Below are 22,490 nucleotides of genomic sequence, written 5' to 3' on the forward strand. Positions count from 1 at the left end.
ACCATCCCGCTGCTTGGCCTGTTGAAAAACTCTCTGATCAGCATGAAGTCGGAAGCTTTGCGCTCGTCACAAGAGACGGGGGAAGAAGATTCCCTTGTTGATAGCCAAAGCACCCTTAGGTCTGTTTCTCAGCGCATATCGGAGGAGGTGGAGGTGGAGGAGGATGAGGAGGAAGAGGAGGAGAATGTTGGCGAGACACAAGAGGGGACCATTGTTGAGTCCTTCACTTTTCAGCGTGTATGGGCAGAAGAAGAGGAGTTGGAGGAGTTGGAGGAGGAGGAAATGGACAGTCAGGCCAGTGAGGGGAGTGAATTCTTACGCGTTGGTACTCTGGCGCATATGGCAGATTTCATGCTAGGCTGCCTATCCCGTGACCCTCGCGTTCAAAGAATTTATTCCAGCACCGATTACTGGGTATTCACTCTCCTGGACCCACGGTACAAGCAAAATCTTTCCACTCTCATCCCTGGAGAGGAAAGGAGTGTGAGAATGCATGAATACCAGCAGGCCCTGGTGCACAAGCTGAAACACTATTTCCCTTCTGACAGCGCTAGCGGCAGAGTGCGTAGTTCTGCAGGACAAGTAGCGAGGGAGAGTAGGCGAGCAGGCAGCTTGTCCAGCACTGGCAAGGGTATGCTTTACAAGGCTTTTGCCAGCTTTATGTCACCCCAGCAAGACACTGTCACCTGTCCCCAGTCTCGGCAGAGTAGGGCTAATCTTTACAGAAAGATGGTGAGGGAGTACGTAGCTGACCATACCATTGTCCTAAATGATCACACAGCTCCCTACAACTACTGGGTTTCAAAGCTGGACATGTGGCACGAACTGGCGCTGTACGCCTTGGAGGTTCTTGCCTGCCCTGCCGCTAGCGTCTTGTCCGAGCGGGTTTTCAGTGCAGCTGGTGGCATCATCACCGATAAGCGTACACGCCTGTCGACTGACAGCGCTGACAGGCTGACGCTTATTAAGATGAATAAAGCCTGGATTTCTCATAATTTCCAATCTCCACCAGGTGAAGGAAGCTCAACCTGAATAATTTATGCACTCCTCCTCTTCCTCATTTTCCTCCTTCTCCTCCTCTTTGTACAGTAAAGCAGAGGAAACTGGCTATTTTTTGACAGGGCCCACTGGCTCTAGCTATAGTACTTTATGCATTTAATTTTTCTGGAGGGCCACCTACCCGGTCCTCTGTTTTAAACAATTTTTGGGAGTGCCACATACAGGCACTCAATCTATTCAATTTTTCTGGAGGGCCACCTACCTGCTCCTCTGGTTTGAAAACTTTTTTGGACTGCCACATACAGGCACTCAATCTATTTCATTTTTCTGGAGGGCCACCTACCTGCTCCTCTGGTTTGAAAACTTTTTTCGACTGCCACATACAGGCACTCAATCTATTTCATTTTTATGGAGGGCCACCTACCTGCTCCTCTTGTTTGAAAACTTTTTTGGACTGCCACATACAGGCACTCAATCTATTTCATTTTTCTGGAGGGCCACCTACCTGCTCCTCTGGTTTGAAAACTTTTTTGGACTGCCACATACAGGCACTATCCAAATTAAATTGTCTCCATAGCAGCCTCCACACGTTGTCTCCATTGCTACCTCCAAAAGTCGTCCATATAGCTGCCTCCATACATCGTCCCCTTATCAAACGAGGTGTGTCAGGCAGAAATTTGGGTTGTTTTCATGGATTCCACATCAAAGTTGTTAACTTTGTCGCCACCCTGCTGTGTTATCCACAAAATATACTGGCAAACTTTTACCATTTACGGATATTACTTCAGCGCTTCTTGCGCATCTGTTTACATTCCCCTCACCCGCCATATCCCAAACTTATAAGAACGCTACTACACTTAACTTGGTGCAGGCTGGGACCGAGTCTGACCCTGGGGCTGGTCATATACTGCCGACGCAGAGGATTGCGGGGCCTACCTCGGTCCAGGTCTCAAAGGCCTACTATACCTCCTCCTCCTCCCACCCCTCCTCCACCTCCTCCTCCTCCGAATTACCATCCGTGGCCATGGCGCCATCAGTCTGTAGCTCTAGGCACAGCAGCAGTGCCGTCGCTAAGCGACAGCAGGCGGTGCTCAAACTGCTGAGCCTAGGCGATAAAAGGCACACCGCCCAAGAGCTATTACAGGCCATTCCACATCAAACTTGTTAACTTTGTCGCCACCCTGCTGTGTAATCCACAAAATATACTGGCAAACTTTTATCATTTACCGATATTATTTCAGCGCTTCTTGCGCATTTGTTTACATTCCCCTCACCCGCCATATCCCAAACTTATAAGAACGCTACTACACTTAACTTGGTGCAGGCTGGGACCGAGTCTGACCCTGGGGCTGGTCATATACTGCCGACGCAGAGGATTGCGGGGCCTACCTCGGTCCAGGTCTCAAAGGCCTACTATACCTCCTCCTCCTCCCACCCCTCCTCCACCTCCTCCTCCTCCGAATTACCATCCGTGGCCATGGCGCCATCAGTCTGTAGCTCTAGGCACAGCAGCAGTGCCGTCGCTAAGCGACAGCAGGCGGTGCTCAAACTGCTGAGCCTAGGCGATAAAAGGCACACCGCCCAAGAGCTATTACAGGCCATTCCACATCAAACTTGTTAACTTTGTCGCCACCCTGCTGTGTAATCCACAAAATATACTGGCAAACTTTTATCATTTACCGATATTATTTCAGCGCTTCTTGCGCATTTGTTTACATTCCCCTCACCCGCCATATCCCAAACTTATAAGAACGCTACTACACTTGATCTTATACAAAAGGTTCTTAGAAGTGCTGTTTGGGGAGTAGCCTAGAGACAGGGGCTTGGATTGGCGAAAGCTCGCCTGGAAGCGGAGCGCCAGCTCCATCCCAAGATCCAACTAACATAGTTTTAACTGCAGCACCTTTAATCTACTACTAGTTCACTGCCTCCATAATAATAATAATAAAAATCTTTATTTATATAGCGCCATCATATTCCGTAGCGCTTTACAAATCATAGGAAACAAATACAAATGTAATGTAACAGAGCACAACATTTGTATGGAACAACAGGAGTGAGGTCCCTGCTCGCCAGAGCTTACGGTTTATGAAGATGATGGGGTAACATGAGGTAAAAGAATTTTTAATGGTCAAGCCATTCTTCTTAGGGAATAGAACAAAATATAATAAATGGAATTGCTGTCGCTTGAACCACTCAGCCGTCATCTTATATACCAGGTCCAGGGTGAATGGGACTGCAGAGAAGTCTGGTGCCTGTTGGTTGCTGGATAACAGATGGGAGGACGACACAGGACGGGTTAGTAGAAGAGTTAAAACTTCATGCAGTTATAGGCTTGCCTAAAGAAATGGGTTTTAAGAGCACGTTTGAAACTTTGGAGGTTAGGTATTAGTCTGATAGTCCGGGGCAGAGCATTCCATAGAATTGGTGCAGCTCTAGAGAAGTCTTGGAGACGCGAGTGGGAGGTCCGCACTAGGGTAGAGGTTGATCTAAGATCACTGGCGGATCTAAGAGCACGGGTTGGGCGATAGACTGAGATAAGAGAGGAGAGGTAGGGGGGTGCAGCATTATACAGAGCTTTATGGATGAGGGTTATTATTTTAAACTGTATTCGAAAGGAGACTGGCAGCCAGTGCAGCGACTGGCATGAACTGTAGACATAAATGGTCCCCTTATCAAACGAGCTGTGTCAGGCAGAATTTTGGGTTGTTTTCATGGCTTCCACAACAAACTTGTTAACTTTGTCGCCACCCTGCTGTGTAATCCACAAAATATACTGTACTTCTTGCTCACCTCCTTTGGTTCCTCTCTGCCACCCATTGGTTTGAAGCCTGAGTCCATTTAGGGTATGTCGCCATGCCACTCTCTAGCCTGCCGCTGCTGCCGCTGCCTCTGCCTCTGCATGCCGTCCCCTATAGTGTCAGGGTCAATTATTGGATGTTTTAGATGCTATCTAGCTTCATTCTGTCACTCTGTCATGGCCATGCTGTTGCCCATAATTTTGGCATAATGGTGGGATTAAGCAGCCTCAGAGGCATCCATGCATGCTGCCCCTGCTGTTTCCTGTCCATTTCCGTGGTGTTTCCATCCTTTTCTGAGGTTCCCAGGTGTTTGGCCAAGCTTCCCTGTGCAGAGCCTTGGTCCCCTTGAAAAATGCTCGAGTCTCCCATTGACTTCAATGGAGCTCGTTATTCGAGACGAGCACTCGAGCATCGGGAAAAGTTCGTCTCGAATAACGAGTACCCGAGCATTTTAGTGCTCGCTCATCTCTATTGACAGTGCTAGTTTAGGGCTTATTTTTTACGTGTTGAGTTGTCCTTTTCAGTGGTACCATTTTGGTGCACATAACTTTTTTTTATCACTTTTTGGAACATTTTTGTGAAGGGATTTTATGAAAATGTACATTTTTGGTGAGTTTTTCGCGTTTTGTTATTACGGCGTTCACCGTACGGGTCCAATAATGTTTCTGACTTATTGTACAGATTGTTACGGACGCGGCGATACCAAATATGTGGGGTATTTTGGAAATTTTCAGGTTTTTTCACTTTATTAGATGTGTATAGGGAATGTTTGTGTTTAGGGGGACTTTAACTTTATTTAATTAATTATTTTTATTCAAAAGTGTGTTATTAGTGTTTTTTTTACCTTTTTTCTTTACTTTTACAGGTCAGCTTGAACAAGTGATCCATTGATCACTTGTTCAAGCTATTCTTCACCTAATACAGTGTAATACAGATGTATTACACTGTATTATGTGACACACTGAGCATGCTGCGCATGCTCAGTGTGTCACAGCCGGGTCCTGCCAGAAGGCACGGACCCGGCTCCCGGCAGGAGGATCGCGCAGCCCCGGGCACCGGCAGTCCCGGGGCTGCGATCGGAGCAACGGACCCCCCCCCGGTAAGCGCCGCGGGGGGGTCCGATTCCAGCGAAAATGCCCCTGACACCCCGCGGTCAGCGCGACCGCGGCATGTTAGGGGTTAACACCCGCGATCGGAGAAATCTCCGATCGCGGGTGTTAGAGGCAGGTGTCGGCTATAATATATAGCCGACACCCGCAGCTTCTGGTGACGGCTCCGTTCAGGAGCCGGCGCCAGAAGCTTGACGTACTATTACTGCATTTTGCGGGAACGCACCTCCCGCCATGCAGTAATAGTACGTCAAATGTCGGGAAGGGGTTAATAGTTGCAGATTTGTTATTGTGTTTAGGATTATTGTTCTGTCTCATAACCAATTTCAGCCAAACTTTAGCTATTGGATGCATGACGTCTCGTTTCTTCTACAGCAGACCTTAAAAAGTCTCTATAATTTCATTTGTATGTAGAAAAAGATTGGCACTATAACTAGCCTAGGTCTCCAAATGGAAATCCAGCTGTCATTATATGGATAACTGACACAGATGTATACAGCTTCCGCCCAGACACCACAGATATACCACATAAAGAGTCCTTATATAACTTGTGATAAGGTAGAAGAACACACAGCCTATGCAGTATTCACCAAAAGGTTTTTTATTCGAACTATTCATTCATGTATTGTATTCATTGGCAGTATACAGAGTGGGACAATAGCTGATCGTCACGAAAAGCCAATAAGCTAAGCAGGTGCCAATGAAATGACTAATCACAGATTGGTGATTGCCGCAAATGCTATGTGTTTTTCTACCTTATCGCTAGTCTCTAAGATTTAATTTGTTATTGTCAAAATCTTGGAGAAGATTGTGACATGGGAACACTAGTGGGTAATCTTTCCACAAATATATGTCTGTCACGTTTCTACATATCAAATAGCGAAGAGACAGTTACCACCTCTAACTTCACACCAAATCCATCAATAGAAAGTAATAACATTAAATGTTTTTACATTTTGTGAACAGGATATTTGGTGTACAGTGCATCTTATGATGACTATTTGAAGAATAAGTGGTCTACAGGTACAGCAGGAGGCACCAATTTTCCCATTGAAAACTTGAAACCAAATACAAGGTATGTACTTGTTTTTCCATTTCAAACCTGTTTTGAAATAGTTATGTTGTACCTACAGTATGCAATTTCTTAATGCTTATTCTTTATCCATACTAGAAAGCAATATCATCTTCATGAATTTGTAGATAATACCATAAACAAAGCTCTGCTATATATCCTTATTAATATTACAAGCAGTCCCCAGGTTATGTATAAGATAGGTTCTTTAGGTTTGTTCTTCAGTTGAATTTGTATGAAAGTCAGAACTGTATATTTTATAATTGTAGCTTTAGACAAAATTATTTTTTTGCCCCAGTGACAATTGGATTTTCAAAATGTTTGCGTTTATGGGACCAAAGATTATCAATAAAGCTTCATTACAGACACCTTACAGCTGATCATAAGTAAAGAGATTCACCAGAGGTCACAGTAAGCAGAGTGATCCGTCTGCAACTAGGGGTTGTCTGTAAATCGGGTGTCCTTAAATATGGGACCACCTGTATTAAAATAATGGGGCAGATTTACTTCCTGGCCCATTCGCGATCCAGCGGCACGTTCTCTGCGGTGGATTCAGGTTCGGCCGGGATTTATTATGGTAGTTCCTCCGACGTCCACCAGGTGGCGCTGATGCGCTGAAGAGCATCGGAACGCACTGGAATACACCGAGCCGGGCTGAGTGAAGGTAAGTGCAATTTTCACAGCACATTTTTTTTTTTAAATGCAGCTGTTTTTCCGAATCCGTCGGGTTTTCGTTCGGCCACGCCCCCCGATTTCCGTCGCGTGCATGCCGGCGCCGATGCGCCACAATCTGATCGCGTGCGCCAAAATCCCGGGACAATTCAGGGAAAATCGGGGCAAATCGGAAATATTCGGGTAACACGTCGGGAAAACGCGAATCGGGCACTTAGTAAATGACCCCCAATGTCCTCATGTTATTCTGCAATAGATTTTTATCTACATATTATAACATAGCTGCTGTAATAGAATGCCTTTTTTTACTCCAACTGACAGTTTGTAACATGAGTTCCTTAAAATCCTACAAGTTCAGACTTTTTATACATTGCAAACCTAAGACCTACTTCGCTATCAAAGCTCATTCACACCAAAGAGCATAAACTGGCACCTCTTATGGATTTCATTGTCAAATTTCCTTTAGAAAATTTTCCCTTTTTCGTAAGGACAACGTAACACAAATAAAACCATGGCCAAAGTCAGAATAAACATATTTTTAAATTTTGGAGTGGCTACATACATCAATGGTCCAGGGGAGAAGGTGAGTCGGAACAAATAGCAGGGTGATGACTACTTGATGACTAGTTACATGCTGGATTGTAATGAGACCCAGAATGATACCCAAAGATTATTTAACCCCCAAATTGTCTACCTTCCAATTGTTTTAAAAAGAGAACTGGGGCAAATCTATATAATGCACTAAACTGAAATTGTGGGCCTTCGGAAGAAAAATCTTGGTATAATAATGGATGGGGAAGAAGAATAGGCCAAATTATTCAATGCCTTCTTCTACACTAGAGAATCCTATCGCAGATGGCAAAAATGACAAATGTCCAGATTCCAAACAACTGGGTTCCACAGTAATAAAGGACAGACCCCTTCAGGATATTCGAAAAGCATTCAAAATGTGCGGGAGACAACTTTAGACCTGTGAATTTGACCTTTATCGTGAAACTAAATATTTTAAAGGTTTCTATGACATGCTAGATATGCTAAAAAATATAATTTGAAGGCAATCAAATTGCAATTAGAGATGGGCGAATTGATTCTAACGATTCTAAATTTGTTTAGAATTTTAGAATTTCAGGATTTTTTTTTTTTACCCCCTTTATTAGAAAATTGGGCACATAGGGCAGAGAACTCTGGGAAGAAGAATGGAACATGGTGGTATTGTATTGTACGGAGGAAGTGTTCCGCTCTGTATGGTGGTAGTGTTCCTCACTGTATGACTGTATTCTTCAGTGTATGGAGGAAGTGTTCCTCACTGTATGGGGGTAGTGTTCCTCACTGTATGACTGTATTCTTAACTGTATGGGGGTAGTGTTCCTCACTGTATGGAGGTAGCGTCCCTCACTGTATGGCGATAGTGTCCCTCACTGTATGGGGGTAGTGTCCCTCACTGTATGAAGGTAGTGTTCCTCACTGTATGACTGTATTCTTCAGTGTATGGAGGAAGCGTTTCTCACTGTATGGGGGTAGTGTTCCTCACTGTATGACTGTATTCTTCACTGTATGGAGGTAGTGTTCCTCACTGTATGGAGGTAGTGTCCCTCATTGTATGGCGATAGTGTCCCTCACTGTATGGGGGTAGTGTCCCTCACTGTATGAAGGTAGTGTTCCTCAATGTATGGCGGTAGTGTCCCTCACTGTATTGGTGGTAGTGTTCCTCACTGTATGGGGGTAGTGTTCCTCACTGTATTGGTGGTAGTGTTCCTCACTGTATGGGGGTAGTGTTCCTCACTGTATGGGGTAGTGTTCCTCACTGTGTGGCGGTAGTGTTCCTAACTGTATGGCGGTAGTGTTCCTCATGGTATGGCGGTAGTGTTCCTCACTGTATGGCCGGTAGTGTTCCTCACTGTGTGCCGGTAGTGTTCCTAACTGTATTGCGGTAGTATTCCTCACTGTATGGCGGTAGTGTTCCTCACTGTGTGGCGGTAGTGTTCCTCACTGTGTGGCGGTAGTGTTCCTCACTGTGTGGCGGTAGTGTTCCTAACTGTATGGCGGTAGTATTCCTCACTGTATGGCGGTAGTGTTCCTCACTGTATAGTGGTATTATCCCTCACTGTATGGGGGTAGTATTCCTCAGTGTATGGAGGTAGTGTTCCTCACTGTATGGGGGTAGCATTCCTCACTGTATGGCGGTAGTGTTCCTAAATGTATGGCGGTAGTATTCCTCACTGTAAGGCGGTAGTGTTCCTCACTGTATAGTGGTATTATCCCTCACTGTATGGGGGTAGTATTCCTCACTGTATGGCGGTAGTGTTCCTCACTGTATGGGGGTAGTATTCCTCACTGTATGGCGGTAGTGTTCCTCACTGTATGGGGGTAGGGATTTAGGCTTTATAATGTTTTCATACATTTTTCATTTTTATTATGCCATCTTCTGGCACTAGTAACTTTTTTATACTATAGTGTACGGAGCTGTGGGTGGTGTCTTTTTTGCGACATTTGATGTTGTTTTCATTGCTATCATTTTAAAGACTGTAAGACCTTTTGATCACTTTTTATTGAATTTTTTTTTTTTCAAAATGGGAAAGAAGTCTCATTTTCGACTTTGTGCACTATTTTGCGTTACAGGGTTAAATGCTGTGAAAAAACGTTATTATATTTTTAAAGATCTGCCATTTTTAGGTCTGTACTGTATTTTACCATAATGTTGGACAACTGATCTAATTTTTGGCTGCTGCAACATTTTATACAATGTTTTGTTGATTTTTTAAAACAATTTTTATTTCAATTTCTTATTACAATTGTTATAGTCATGAAAATACAGAAAACTCTTTTAATGAGAAGATACGTCCAAACTTTTGGTCTGTACTGTATATGTGGAATATACCATATATACTCGTGTATAAGCCGACCCGAGTATAAGCCGAAACCCCTAATTTCAACACAAAAAACTGGGAAAACCTATTGACTCAAGTATAAGCCGAGGGTGGGAAATGCATTGGTTACGGCATCCCTGTATATAGACTGCCAGCCCCTGTAGCATACAGCCTGCCCAACCCCTGTAGCATATAGCCTGCCCAGCCCCTTTAGCATACAGCCTGCCCAGCCCCTGTAGTAGGAAAAAAAATAACACTGTACTCATCTTTCTGACGTCTCCCATAGGTCCTCTTCTGTCTCAGACTGTCTCAGACAGAAGAGGACCTACAGGTGATGTCAGAAAGGTGAGTTTTGACTTTATGTTTTTTAGTTGACTCGAGTATAAGCCGAGTTAGGGTTTTTGAGCACAAATTTTGTGTTGAAAAACTAGGCTTATACTCGAGTATATAAGGTATGTTCATTTAGTAGGATTATTAGATACTTAGGAATGTCATACTACATCACATTTACCCAGGCTTACATTACTTTGTGGTATGATTTATAGGAAAAATTATTTTGTAATGAAATATTCATTTGTTGTGAAAATTTCGCAGTGTTTTCTGCTCTCAGCAAAAAAAATGAAAAGTGTAGTAATATTACAGAAAGCTCAGTTTATATGGTAAAAAGCAAAAATATTTGGATTTAGGATATACTTTATAATAATATAAGATTTTGCAATTTCATAAAGAAATATGAAGTTTACAAGAGCTGCTACTAAAGATAATATATATATATAAGATACTGTATAAATGCCCTACAGAAGCTTCCCACACTGGGTCCCTCTTTATAAAAAAAAAATAAACTCGGTACTTACCTCTGGCACTCCCCTCAGCTCCTCTTCTCACTCGAGGTTCCTGTGTAGCAGTGCGGGTAGAGATGGATGCATGCTCTCTGCCTGTGCACAAACTACGGTATTATATAATTAGAGGGCCACTCACCAAGTCAGGAACACAGGTTTCCTGCAACACAGGAAACTCGAGAGAGAAAAGAAGCTGCAGGGAGCGCTGGAGATTTAGTACCACGGTTTTTAAAATATACACTTAAGTATAGGGTTGCACCGATACCAGAATTTTGAATGCGATATGGTATCTGGAATAGTATCACTGTACTTGATATGAAAAAAGCATTATCTAAATTCAAAATGTTTAGTGTGCGGTCACATGGGGCATTTAGAATGCATTTAGAAACGCAATGCAAATGCCTGGGGCTCACTCCTATCACATCACATGTTTTGCACGTTTTGTGAGCAGAGCTTTAGTTTTTTGTAATGTAAAGGTTTCCTGGTAACGTTAATATAAAAAATATAATTTATTTTGTGTCTTATAAATTGTTTTAATGTAATTGTATTAATTGTATGCATTAAAGAAAAAGAAAAAAAGGATAATTTAGTGATATACTGTAAATACTTGAGTATAAGCCGACCTGAGTATAAGCCAAGGTACCTAATTTTAACACAAAAAACTGGGAAAACCTATTGACTCGAGTATAAGTCTAGGGTGGGAAATGCATTGGTCACAGCCCCAAGCCAGTTCCCTTCTCCCCCAAAATATAGCTAGCCAGCCCGTTGCACCCTAGTGTATCGCCAGTCAGCCAATGCCCCTCAGTATATAGCTAGCCAGTCCCTTCCCCCCAGTATATAGCAAGCCCATGCCCACTAGTATATAGCCAGCACCCCATGCCCCCTAGCATATAGCCAGCATCCCCTTCCCCCAGTATATAGCCAGCCCGTGCCCCCTAGTATATAGACAGCAAACCCCCTGCCCTTTAGTATATAGCTAGCGCCCCTTCCCTCAGTTTATAGCCAGCCAGCCCCTTCCCCCAGTATATATCCAGCAGCCCATACCCACTAGTATATAGCCAGCCAGCCCATACCCACTAGTATATAACCAGTCATCCCCTGCCACACCCCCCATACAGTGAGGGACACTACCACCATACAGTGAGGGACAATACCCCCATACAGTGAGGGACACTACCACCATACAGTGAGGAATACAGCCATACAGTGAGGAGCACTACCCCCATACAGTGAGGAACACTACCGGCATACAGTGAGGAACACTACCGCCATACAGTGAGGAACACTACCGCCATACAGTAAGGAACACTACCGCCATACAGTGAGGAACACTACCGCCATACAGTGAGGAATACAGCCCTACAGTGAGGAACACTACCGCCATACAGTGAGGAACTCTACCCCCATAGAGTGAGGAACACTACTGCCATACTGTAAGGGACACTACTGCCATACAGTAAGGGACACTACCGCCATACAGTGAGGGACACTACCGTGAGGGACGCTCCATACAGTGAGGAGAACTATTGGCCATACAGTGAGGAACACTACCGGCCATATAGTGAGGAACACTACCGGCCATATAGTGAGGAACACTACCACCATACAGTGAGGAACACTACCACCATACAGTGAGGAACACTACCGCCAAACAGTGAGGAACACTACCACCATACAGTGAGAAACACTACCACCATACAGTGAGAAACACTACCGCCATACAGTAAGGGACACTACCCCTATTGAGTGAGGAATACAGTCATACAGTGAGGAACACTACCCCTATACAGTGAGGAACAGTTCCTTTCTGCTTCCCAGAGTTCTCTGCCCCATACCCATGTAACACGTTGTGCTCGCAGTCATTTTGCTAATAAAGGGGAGAAAAAGAACTCTAATTCAAATGTGTTCCCACAATGCCCCCTAGCATATAGCCAGCAGCCCCTTTCCCCAGTATATAGCCAGCCCGTGCCCCCTAGTATATAGACAGCAAACCCCCTGCCCTTTAGTATATTGCTACCACCCCTTCCCTCAGTTTATAGCCAGCCAGCCTTTCCCCCAGTATATATCCAGCAGCCCATGCCTACTAGTATATAGCCAGGAACACTACTGCCATACAGTAAGGAACACTACCACCATACAGTAAAGAATACAGCCATAAAGTGAGGAACACTACCGCCATACAATGAGGAACACTACCTCCATAAAGTGAGGAATACAGCCATACAGTGAGGAACACTACCCCCATACAGTGAGGAACACTACCGCCATACAGTGAGGAACACTACCGCCATACAGTGAGGAACACTACCGCCATACAGTGAGGAACACTACCGCCATACAGTGAGGAACACTACCCCCATACAGTGAGGAACACTACCGCCATACAGTGAGGAACACTACCCCCATACAGTGAGGAACACTACCGCCATACAGTGAGGAACACTACCCCCATAGAGTGAGGAACACTACCCCCATACAGTGAGGAACACTACCCCCATACAGTGAGGAACACTACCGCCATACAGTGAGGAACACTACCCCCATAGAGTGAGGGACACTACCCACATAGAGTGAGGAATACTACCCTCATACAGTGAGGAACACTATCGGCCATACAGTGAGGAACACTACTGGTCATACAGTGAGGAACCCTACCGCTATACAGTGAGGAACACTACCCCCATACAGTGAGGAACACTACCGCCATACAGTGAGGAACACTACCGCCATACAGTGAGGAACACTACCGCCATACAGTGAGGAACACTACCGCCATACAGTGAGGAACACTACCACCATACAGTGAGGAACACTACCACCATACAGTGAGGAACACTACCGCCATACAGTGAGTAACACTACCTCCATACAGTGAAGAACACTACCCCCATACAGTGAGGAACACTACCACCATACAGTGAGGAACACTACCACCATACAGTGAGGAACACTACCGACATACAGTGAGGAACACTACCACCATACAGTGAGGGACACTACCCCTATAGAGTGAGGAATACAGTCATACAGTGAGGAACACTACCGCCATACAGTGAGGAACGGTTCCTTTCTGCTTCCCAGAGTTCTCTGCCCCATGTAACACGTTGTGCTCGCAGTCATTTTGCTAATAAAGGGGAGAAAAAAAATCAAATGTGTTCCCACAATTCACCGTAAACTTCAGATTTGTGACAAATCTAAGTTTTCCTGAAATTCGAAACGAATTTAGAATAGTTAGAATTGATTCGCCCATCTCTAACCACTACCATCAAAAAGCAATAGCTGCAACCCTCTTCCCCCACAACCTAGCAGTTCTGACCTACCTATTTAAGTTTTATTTAAATCAGGGCCACAAAAATCAGGGCCATCTGTTATTTACATTTTCTGAATTTACTTCAACAGTCAGCTTCAACTTCAACAGTTTTTATTCAGATATTAATAAAAACACAAACCATGTAGTCTACAGAAGAATGGTGGTGGTGAGCTGTGACCATCACCTATTGAATGGGGGATCCTGTGTTATCTCTCTACATACGGGTCATACCTTTCATTGTTATTTTGTTTTTCATGAAATATCATTACCAAAATATTAGCCCAAAATTGAAAAATATGTTAATCATAAAAACTTTAAATCACAGGATCTTTTCTCATAAGACATTTTCATTACATTAAGATGAACCTGTTATCAAAGAAAAAATATCCTTCTTGCTGGCCCCTGCCACGTTGTATTCTTTGCTAATATGAAAAGTATGCAGACAGCTTTCACTGGCAGTGTAAGGAACACATGGCTCAGGTTGCAATGATATAAGTTATTATTTCTCTACATTGAAATAACTCATAATTCTGGCATGGAGAAACTAGAGATAATTTAGTTCAGCAAAAAATAAGACATATACAGATTTAGTATATCACATAACATACTAACTAATGAGAAACCTAGTAAATTGTGTGTTTTTTTAAATGGTGAGAATACACTGTGGGCCAAGTTTAGGCTAGATCTTTTAGCACCTCAGGGTTAAAGCTGGGTCATCTCATATTCCTCTACAACATGCTCTCTGACTCAAACTGTATGGCATATAAACAGAAGCTGAAAACCAAGATATATTGCATCTGTAAGCGTTGTAAAATACAGATTTTAAGCAAGAAAGTTAAATTCATATATATTGGAATATTATTCCTCACATGAAAGGATAATTGTCTAAATCTTTGTTGTATAAAGCACGTTTTTCCTGATTTCCAACATCTGCAGAAAACTCATCTGTTTCAACTTATATTGAAGACAACCAAAATAAATGTATTTTCACTTGCAATGCCTGATGCGGTTAAAGGAAAAGCAAAATCAAGCATGATAAACCAGAGACACTTACTCATAGATCCAGGCACCGTGACTGTGGTAATCTTATATTTGTTATCCAAGTCCTCATTCCTTCTAAAATTAATTTTATAAATATGCTAATTAGCCTGAAGGGCTCCTGGGTGTGTTAACTGAGGACCTCTGTGCTGCGCTTTTGTAGGTTGTTGCACTGTACCCTCTCCCTTGCTCTCAGCCCAATGTAACCTTACTGCAGCATAGGAAGTTTCAGCACACAGTTAGAGGTGGGAGTGCTTCTGCGCATTGTAACAGGTCGTGAAGCTGCAACACCGAGGGCAACCCTATAGGAGCATTTCAGACTCATTAGCATAATTGTATAAGTTGATTTTAGATTAAAGTAGACCATGGATAACAACTATAACTGCGTCTGGATGGTTTATCTTACTTTATTTTGATAGTAGAATGCCTTTAAACATTGGTAGATTTGATAATGATGAAGTCAAATTTTCCATTACACAGATTAATTTCCCCATTTTAATTCAAAACTCCATTTTGTAAACTCAGTATCATTTAAAGAAGACCTGTCACCAGAAATGTATCCCCAAAAGCAACAATTCCTGCTCTTAAAGGGCTACAAGTACTTCCCATATGAACTAAAATTAGCTGCCAGTGCGACACTGTACCTCAACTGTACCACTTGACTGTTTTATCCATAAAACATATTTTCTCTCAGGCTGTCAGTGAACCTGGCCCTCTTATTTTGACTGATAGCTCTGTGTTTCTTCAAATCTCAGGCACTGCCCTGCCTTTTTGTTCCTGATTGACAGATCTCACTTCCAGGACTTGCTGCTGTATGGAACTAGTACATAGAGACTGTCTTAGAATATTCAACTACAGACATATAGAGCTCTGGGGTTTTTTACACAGTGCCTTGAGTTATATTGAAGTCATGTGACCAGGGATGTGCCCAATGTATGTATCTGATCACATGAAATCACACCATGGAGGCATGCTGTGATTTCATGTGATCAGATACATACATAGGTAACATTTTGTATATGTGAAAGGGTAAATGATCACCCAGTTCACATGACATGAAGTTCGGAATAGTAAGGAGACATAATACATAACCTTAACATAAAACCGATTTTATGGGTATGTGAGGGAAACAATTTGAAGCTAAAAGAAGGGTGTCAGTTAATAGGACTCCAAGGGAACCTGTCACTAGTTGTATTTGTGAAAATGTGATGTCAGGTTTCTTTGCAATATTAGCTTTTTTTAAGTTATATTCGATTTACAGTTATATTGTTTTATAACATTAGATAATTTGGGAATATTTGTATTAAATTGGTTTTCTAACAAAAAAAGCTAGGCAAATGAAAGCTAACTGTATAAAATAGCTTAAAGGGGTATTCCAGGAATCAGCATAATTCATATACAATTGGGTCCTTAAAATATAAGTTTATATTTAATTAGTTGTTATTTAAAATTTTGCTCCCCTTAGCAGAAAAATGCTGCTGACATACACTATAATGAAGAATTAAAATGCTACTAGCCCTTTAATTTTGGTGATAACTCTGCATACTTTAGAGGAGCCATAAAACTAAGTGAATCATAAAATCAAACTATTTAAGCTCCATTTTGTGAGTAATGACATTGGGGCACATTTGCTTACCCGGTCCCTGTTCAATACCCGAACCGGACAGTCTGACGAGGATGTACTCTGCCGCAATTCATGAAGATTGTGCGCCCGATATCCTGCATGTGTCGCTTCCCTGATCAGGGCCGCCGGAGTTCACCTTCTTCTTCTTCTTGGTGCTTGTAAGTTTATTGGATGAGACACAAATTTAAATGTTAAATCCTGCGCTTAGTCCTAATCTGTCGGATCGTCCGACGGCAAGCCCCCCAATTTGTGTCGCCTTAAAGCCGATTGCGACACAATCTGATCGTGTGCGACACAATCCAGGGCGCGATCCCCAAAAAGTCAGGAAGCCCAACGAAAATGCGTCCGCTGGACCCTTATTAAATAAGCCCCATTGAGTTTTGTTATATTCATTTATTTTTAGCATCGTGGGTTTTTGTATCAGACGTTCATATTCCCTGAATACCCCTTTAAGCATTATCTCTTACCTGCTAATTCTGCTGGCTTTCTAGGACTGCCACTACATGCACTCATGATATCTACCGTTGGTAACTTCATACATCATCACTGGCTTCGGAGGTGTATAGCACATAACTATGGAGGCCTGTGATTGGCTGCAGCAGTCATGTGGGTATAGGTAAATGTCATCAATGTAGCCAAGTATGCAAAGATCTATGAAAATTCAGTTTTAATGATTTAATAAATAACTTACTGTTCAACAAACATTGCACACATTTATAATACAGTGAGCATATACTGTATGTGGAGTAAAACTATTTTTGGCTATTATATAGCTTCTGAATATTTATTGCAGCTTTCCCCTCTGCAGGCTCAGTTATAGAGTTATAAAGGCTAGATGTTCTCATTCAGCTGCTGTCCACACCTTCCCTTTCACTGCTTCATAGACCTGCTAAAAGTCAGTTTAGCGGGTGAAGGAAGGAGCATGAAATATATTGATATATTACAATATTTCAATTAAACAGTTTCTTATATGCATTTGTGCCATTGATTTTGCAAGATTTGCTGAAAGGTTGTGACAATTTGAATTAAATTCATGTAAAGAAAATCAAACACTATTTTTAAACTAGCTGTTCAGACGAATTTACAATTATTCAATATTAGAATAATTTTGCCCAACTCTTGGCTGTCTGTACAAAGCCTTAAAATGTCTTTTCAGATATTTTGCCAGTTGTTTGGGCTCTTCTACCAAGGACATAGCACCTGAATGGAGCTATTGTGCCATCAATGTTCTCTGGCATTAGAATCAATCTGGCATTAGAATACAGTATTCATATTAGAAAAGAAGGAAACTCCAGCAAAGTAGACTCCAGGTATAGAAAATAATGTAGTAAACAACTGTTTATTCCTTCATAGTTAAAAACATCCACTTTATCATTATAGTATCATAATGTCATAGTTATCATTAACTATGATGGAATAAACAGTTGTTTTTAACTATGTTCTTTTCTATACCTGGAGTCTACTTTGCTAGAGTTCCCTCATTTTCTACTATGGATTAATATAATACTGACTTTCTTTTTATCTGTGCAAAGATCGCAAAGAATTTGGGGGATCTGATTTTGTCTTTTTCTCTTACTCCACATATTAGAGTAAGGAGTTGGACCTCCACTTATCTCTTATAGATGAATGTTATGGATTGGAGATCAGTATTAATTTTTAAATGTATTTTACTGGATTGTTAAAAAATTGTCACAATATGCACTGTGTAAGGTTTCTATTCTAGAATAAGCCATAGAACACTCCATTTTGCTTTGTGCATCAGATAAGTCCAATCTTTATCAAGCAAAATGTAAGTGGTTGGTACCTGTGTGTTCTTTGGTAGTTTGATTGTTAGGGGGATGCTCTGATGTATTATGTAAGCTTATGGGAAGATCTGTTGCAGCAACCACATCCATCAGTCTTCTAACCTCACTCACCATGATGTCGATCAATGAGCCATGCTAAAAGACCACCCTGCACTTATGTACAAGCCATGTTCCATTATCAAACAATGTCCTAATGGCAGACAAAACAATAATGCCAGACAAAAATTTCTGTGCAGGCCAACAATGTGGCCTTAAAAGGCGTATCTACAGTTGTTGGGGCCAAGATGTGGATGTAACTTTCTGGATACAAAAAAAAAGTTATGCATGAAAAAATGTTAAGTAAAATATATTGTCTAAATCTTTTTTTCCATGATGACACTCACTAAAATGAATGAAATGCTTTTCTTTCATTCAAGATATTACTTCAAAGTCCAGGCGAAAAATCCATATGGCTTGGGACCCATAAGTCCCTCTGTGACATTCGTAACAGAATCAGGTATGTAAAAAAAAAAAAATGAAATATATATATTTATTATATTTATATAGAGATGAGAAAGTCAAAAAGTCCAGAGCAGCACAGCCCCCAGTGAGTGCAAAGCCGTAGATCCCCTGGCGTGGGTAACATATATAAATCCAATGAAGAGGCAGCACTCTGACTTACGTGAATAGAGGGTGAATCTTTATTCCATATTCGCGACTTTTCGAAAGATCACAAATATGGATTAAAGATTTACCCTCTATTTACATATGTAGGAGTGCTGCCTCTTCATTGAATTTATATATAATATGTATAATATGTATAAATGTATAATATGTAGATATAATATATATATAATATTTCTGAGTTTCTGAAAGACTATCAAGGCAGTAAACAGCAGATAGTGTAATATGCTCCTGTCCTTATCTAATTCAGCTCAGTCAGCAACTATGAGGAGATGATAAAAACTTCAGCTTCTTACCTATGGGCTTTTAGTGTTAGTACAGGAAGGGAATTTGAATTACACACTTCTAAAAGCAGTAAAAAAAAAGCAGCAGGAAAATTAGCTATTGTTACAATTAATCTACTCTGTAATGGGGAACCCAAGCTATCCTAGATTTTTCCCTACCCAGTACATAGGTGAAAAATTTATCAATTAACCAACTCCTTTACACTAACAGCTTTTTCTGTCTAAGGTCAAATGCACATGACCATAATGTGAGCTGTGACCTGGCTGTATAGTTTGTGGTCAGATCACAGCCTCCATAGTGGTCTATGGCACACGGTGTCTCACCACACTGTGACCTGGTCGGGGAGCTGCTCAGCTTTTTAAGGAAAGGGGAGGGGTGAAGAGTGCTCACCCTCCTCCACCTGGCTGTGTGATATGCCTGTTTTACAGCCCAGATGAGTGCACGGCCATGTGCAGAAGCCTTAAATACGTTTTATTGATTTATCCTGAGAGTTTACTGATATTTTGCATTTCTTTTAACCCCACAGACAATCCACTGCTTATTGTACGACCACCAGGTAAATTTTTTAAAATCCATTGCATACTTTGCTGTTATAAAATACAATAATTAACATATCTGAATATCTGGAAAGACTATTCATAAAACTGTTTGGCTATCCATTTGTGAAAGATAAAATATGTCATCATATGTCTGATTTTCTTAACCATTTGTAAGATTTGTAAAAAAAATAGCTTACATGTCACTCTGTTTTAATATTTGCTGAAACCCCTGTTCCCTGTTCTTAAGGCTACTACTGTCACTTATGAGATATAAACATATATATTACATTACATTTACCAAATTGTGCAACCCAAATTGTTGTTCGACGATCTAATACACATATTATGAAACTATATTTCGAAACAATTAAAATCCAGGGCTCATGACTGTGTTAATCTTCTTATATTTGTTATCTATGGCCTCCATACTTCTAAAATCAACATTTAAATTATGCTAATGTGTAAGAAAGGTGCTGCGGGATGTCATCAAAACTCCTCTGTGCCCTAGTTCCGCAGGCTGTTACACTGAGGAGCACTTCCCCCTCCCAATGTGAGAATACAGCAGGAAGAGAGAATGGGGGAGGGTGAGAACAATGAGAATAGGCTGTTAAGGAGGGGCTCTGGTAATGCCCCCAGAGCCTTTCTGCCTCTTAGCATAATTTTAAAAGGTGATTTCAGAAGGAAGGAGGCCAAAGATAACAAATATAAGTAAATTGCCACATTCATGATGCCTGAATCTATGAGTAAGTGTTTCTTTTTTTATAATGCTTGATTTTGATGGTGGATGGTGGATTTTCATGACATTATTGTCATGATCACACTACTATTTTACAATGGTATTAAGAATTTCTCAGTACGGTATACTATTTTCCATATGTAACAATTGTCTTCAATAGAGTTGCTCTCTATAACGTTCACATATTCTCTTTTAAGGTGGTGAACCTATTTGGATCCCTTATGCATTTAAATATGATACAAGTTATTCTGGTTGTCATGGAAAACAGTATGTTAAACGAACATGGTATCGAAAATTTGTAGGAGTTACCCTTTGTAATTCATTGAGGTATAAAATTTACCTGAGTGAAAATCTAAGAGGTAAGAGTTTTAATTTCATGAGAAAAATGCTAACAAGAATAATTAAAAATACCTTTGTAAGTGGTTGACAGTAAAACTTCCACATCTGCCTCCAAAAATGCTAATAGAATAACAATTTACCATGAGTTTCTGGATGATCACAACACTGGCTAAAGCTATGGATTCTGATGTACTCTTTCAATGCCATGATTTGGGGCTTTTGGGGCAGATTACATCATATTTGACAGAATAATAAGCTCAACATACAGTTCCAATTTTGCACAAAAATGACAGACCCATTTAAATTCAGAGGGGGCTTTTGAGAGTTATTGGTATTTGTAATGTGATGGTTGGACTCCAAGGCATTTTTGTTTTTTCATGCCAGTGATAATCCTCTTTAATAGAAATATGCAAAACCTATGCCAAAATGATCATATCATATACATTCTTATACACTTGGTTAAATGGTTAAAAAGTATAAGATGGAGACAACTAGGTCTTCTATACTGAACAATACTTAGATTTATCTTTTTTTGGACTAAAAGACGCACCCAACTATAATACGCATCTCTGTTTTTGACATAAAAAAAGGAAAAAAATCTGACATCAATTAAAAATCCCCTATTAGTCACACCCAAATCTCTCATGAACACACAACTCTGCCCACATTCACCCATGCTGCAAAGTCCTGCATTTAACTTAGTTTCATTAACAACTTGAATACTCCTAACCTTGGACTATTAAATGCATATACACTGGTCTAAAATATGAAGGGAACACTCAAATAACACACCCTAAATCTGAATGAATGAATGAATTAAATATTCTCATTGGACAATTTGTTCTGTACAAAGTTGAATGTGCTGACAAGAAAATCACTAAAAAAATCATCAATAGAAATCAAATTTATTAACCAATGGAGGCCTGGCTTTGAAGACACCCACAAAATTAAAGTAGAAAAATACACAGGATCATCTAACTTTGATGTTATGTCATTAAAACAAGTCAAAATGAGGCTCCGTATTGTGTGTGGCCTCCATGTGCCTGTATGGCCTCCCTACAATGCCTTGGCATGCTCCTTATGAGGTTGTGAATGGTCTCCTGAGGGATTTCCTCCCAGACCTGGACCAAAGCATCCGCCAACTCCTGGACAGTCTGTGGTGCAATGTGACATTGAGGGATTGGGTGAGACATGATGTCCCAGATGTCATCAATCGGATTAAGGTCTGGTGGAGATAGTGGTCCTGCTGCTGGGTTGTTGCCTTCCTGTGGTCCACTCCACATCTCCTGGTGTACTGGCCTGTCTCCTAGTAGCCCTTGCAGCCTCTGGACACACTGCTGACAAACCTTCTGGCCACAGCTCACATTGATGCGTCCTCCTGGAATTGCTTAAAGTGTATTGTATACTACAGCTATTTGTCATATGACAAGATAATGTATCAGTACTATTGTAAATTATTGAACTCATATTTAGGACCCTTACATGTAATCTACAGGGAATATGCATGAACTATTTTAATTCTTTATTTTATTTTAGATACATTTCATAGCATAGGTGATAGCTGGGGAAGAGGAGAAGATCATTGTCAATTTGTAGATTCTTACATGGAAGGAAGAACAGACCCAATCTCTGATTTCCAGGCAATGCCTACAATTAAAGGTATGTTCTCAGTAACGTGGCCCTGATAAGTCTTGCGTAATGTTGGATTCCTTTATGTCATGGTTTTTGTAATCACCTCATAAATGAATGTATTTTCACATGTGGCACAATTAATGGGACCAATCTATTTATT

The 22,490-nt window shown here is 41.4% G+C and overlaps 1 protein-coding gene across 1 annotated transcript in view; it reads left to right on the top strand.

Moving 5' to 3' along the window:
* Positions 1-22,490, top strand: part of FNDC1 (fibronectin type III domain containing 1) — a 142,189-nt gene that overhangs the window by 113,983 nt on the left and 5,716 nt on the right. Inside the window, exons 15-19 of the mRNA XM_072141208.1 lie at positions 5,876-5,984; positions 18,553-18,632; positions 19,611-19,640; positions 20,557-20,718; positions 22,235-22,357. Coding sequence (XP_071997309.1) covers positions 5,876-5,984; positions 18,553-18,632; positions 19,611-19,640; positions 20,557-20,718; positions 22,235-22,357 — 504 coding nt within the window. The remainder of the gene's footprint in view (positions 1-5,875; positions 5,985-18,552; positions 18,633-19,610; positions 19,641-20,556; positions 20,719-22,234; positions 22,358-22,490) is intronic.

This window comes from Engystomops pustulosus, chromosome 3 (genome assembly GCF_040894005.1).
Source record: "Engystomops pustulosus chromosome 3, aEngPut4.maternal, whole genome shotgun sequence".
NCBI classification, from domain to species: domain Eukaryota; kingdom Metazoa; phylum Chordata; class Amphibia; order Anura; family Leptodactylidae; genus Engystomops; species Engystomops pustulosus.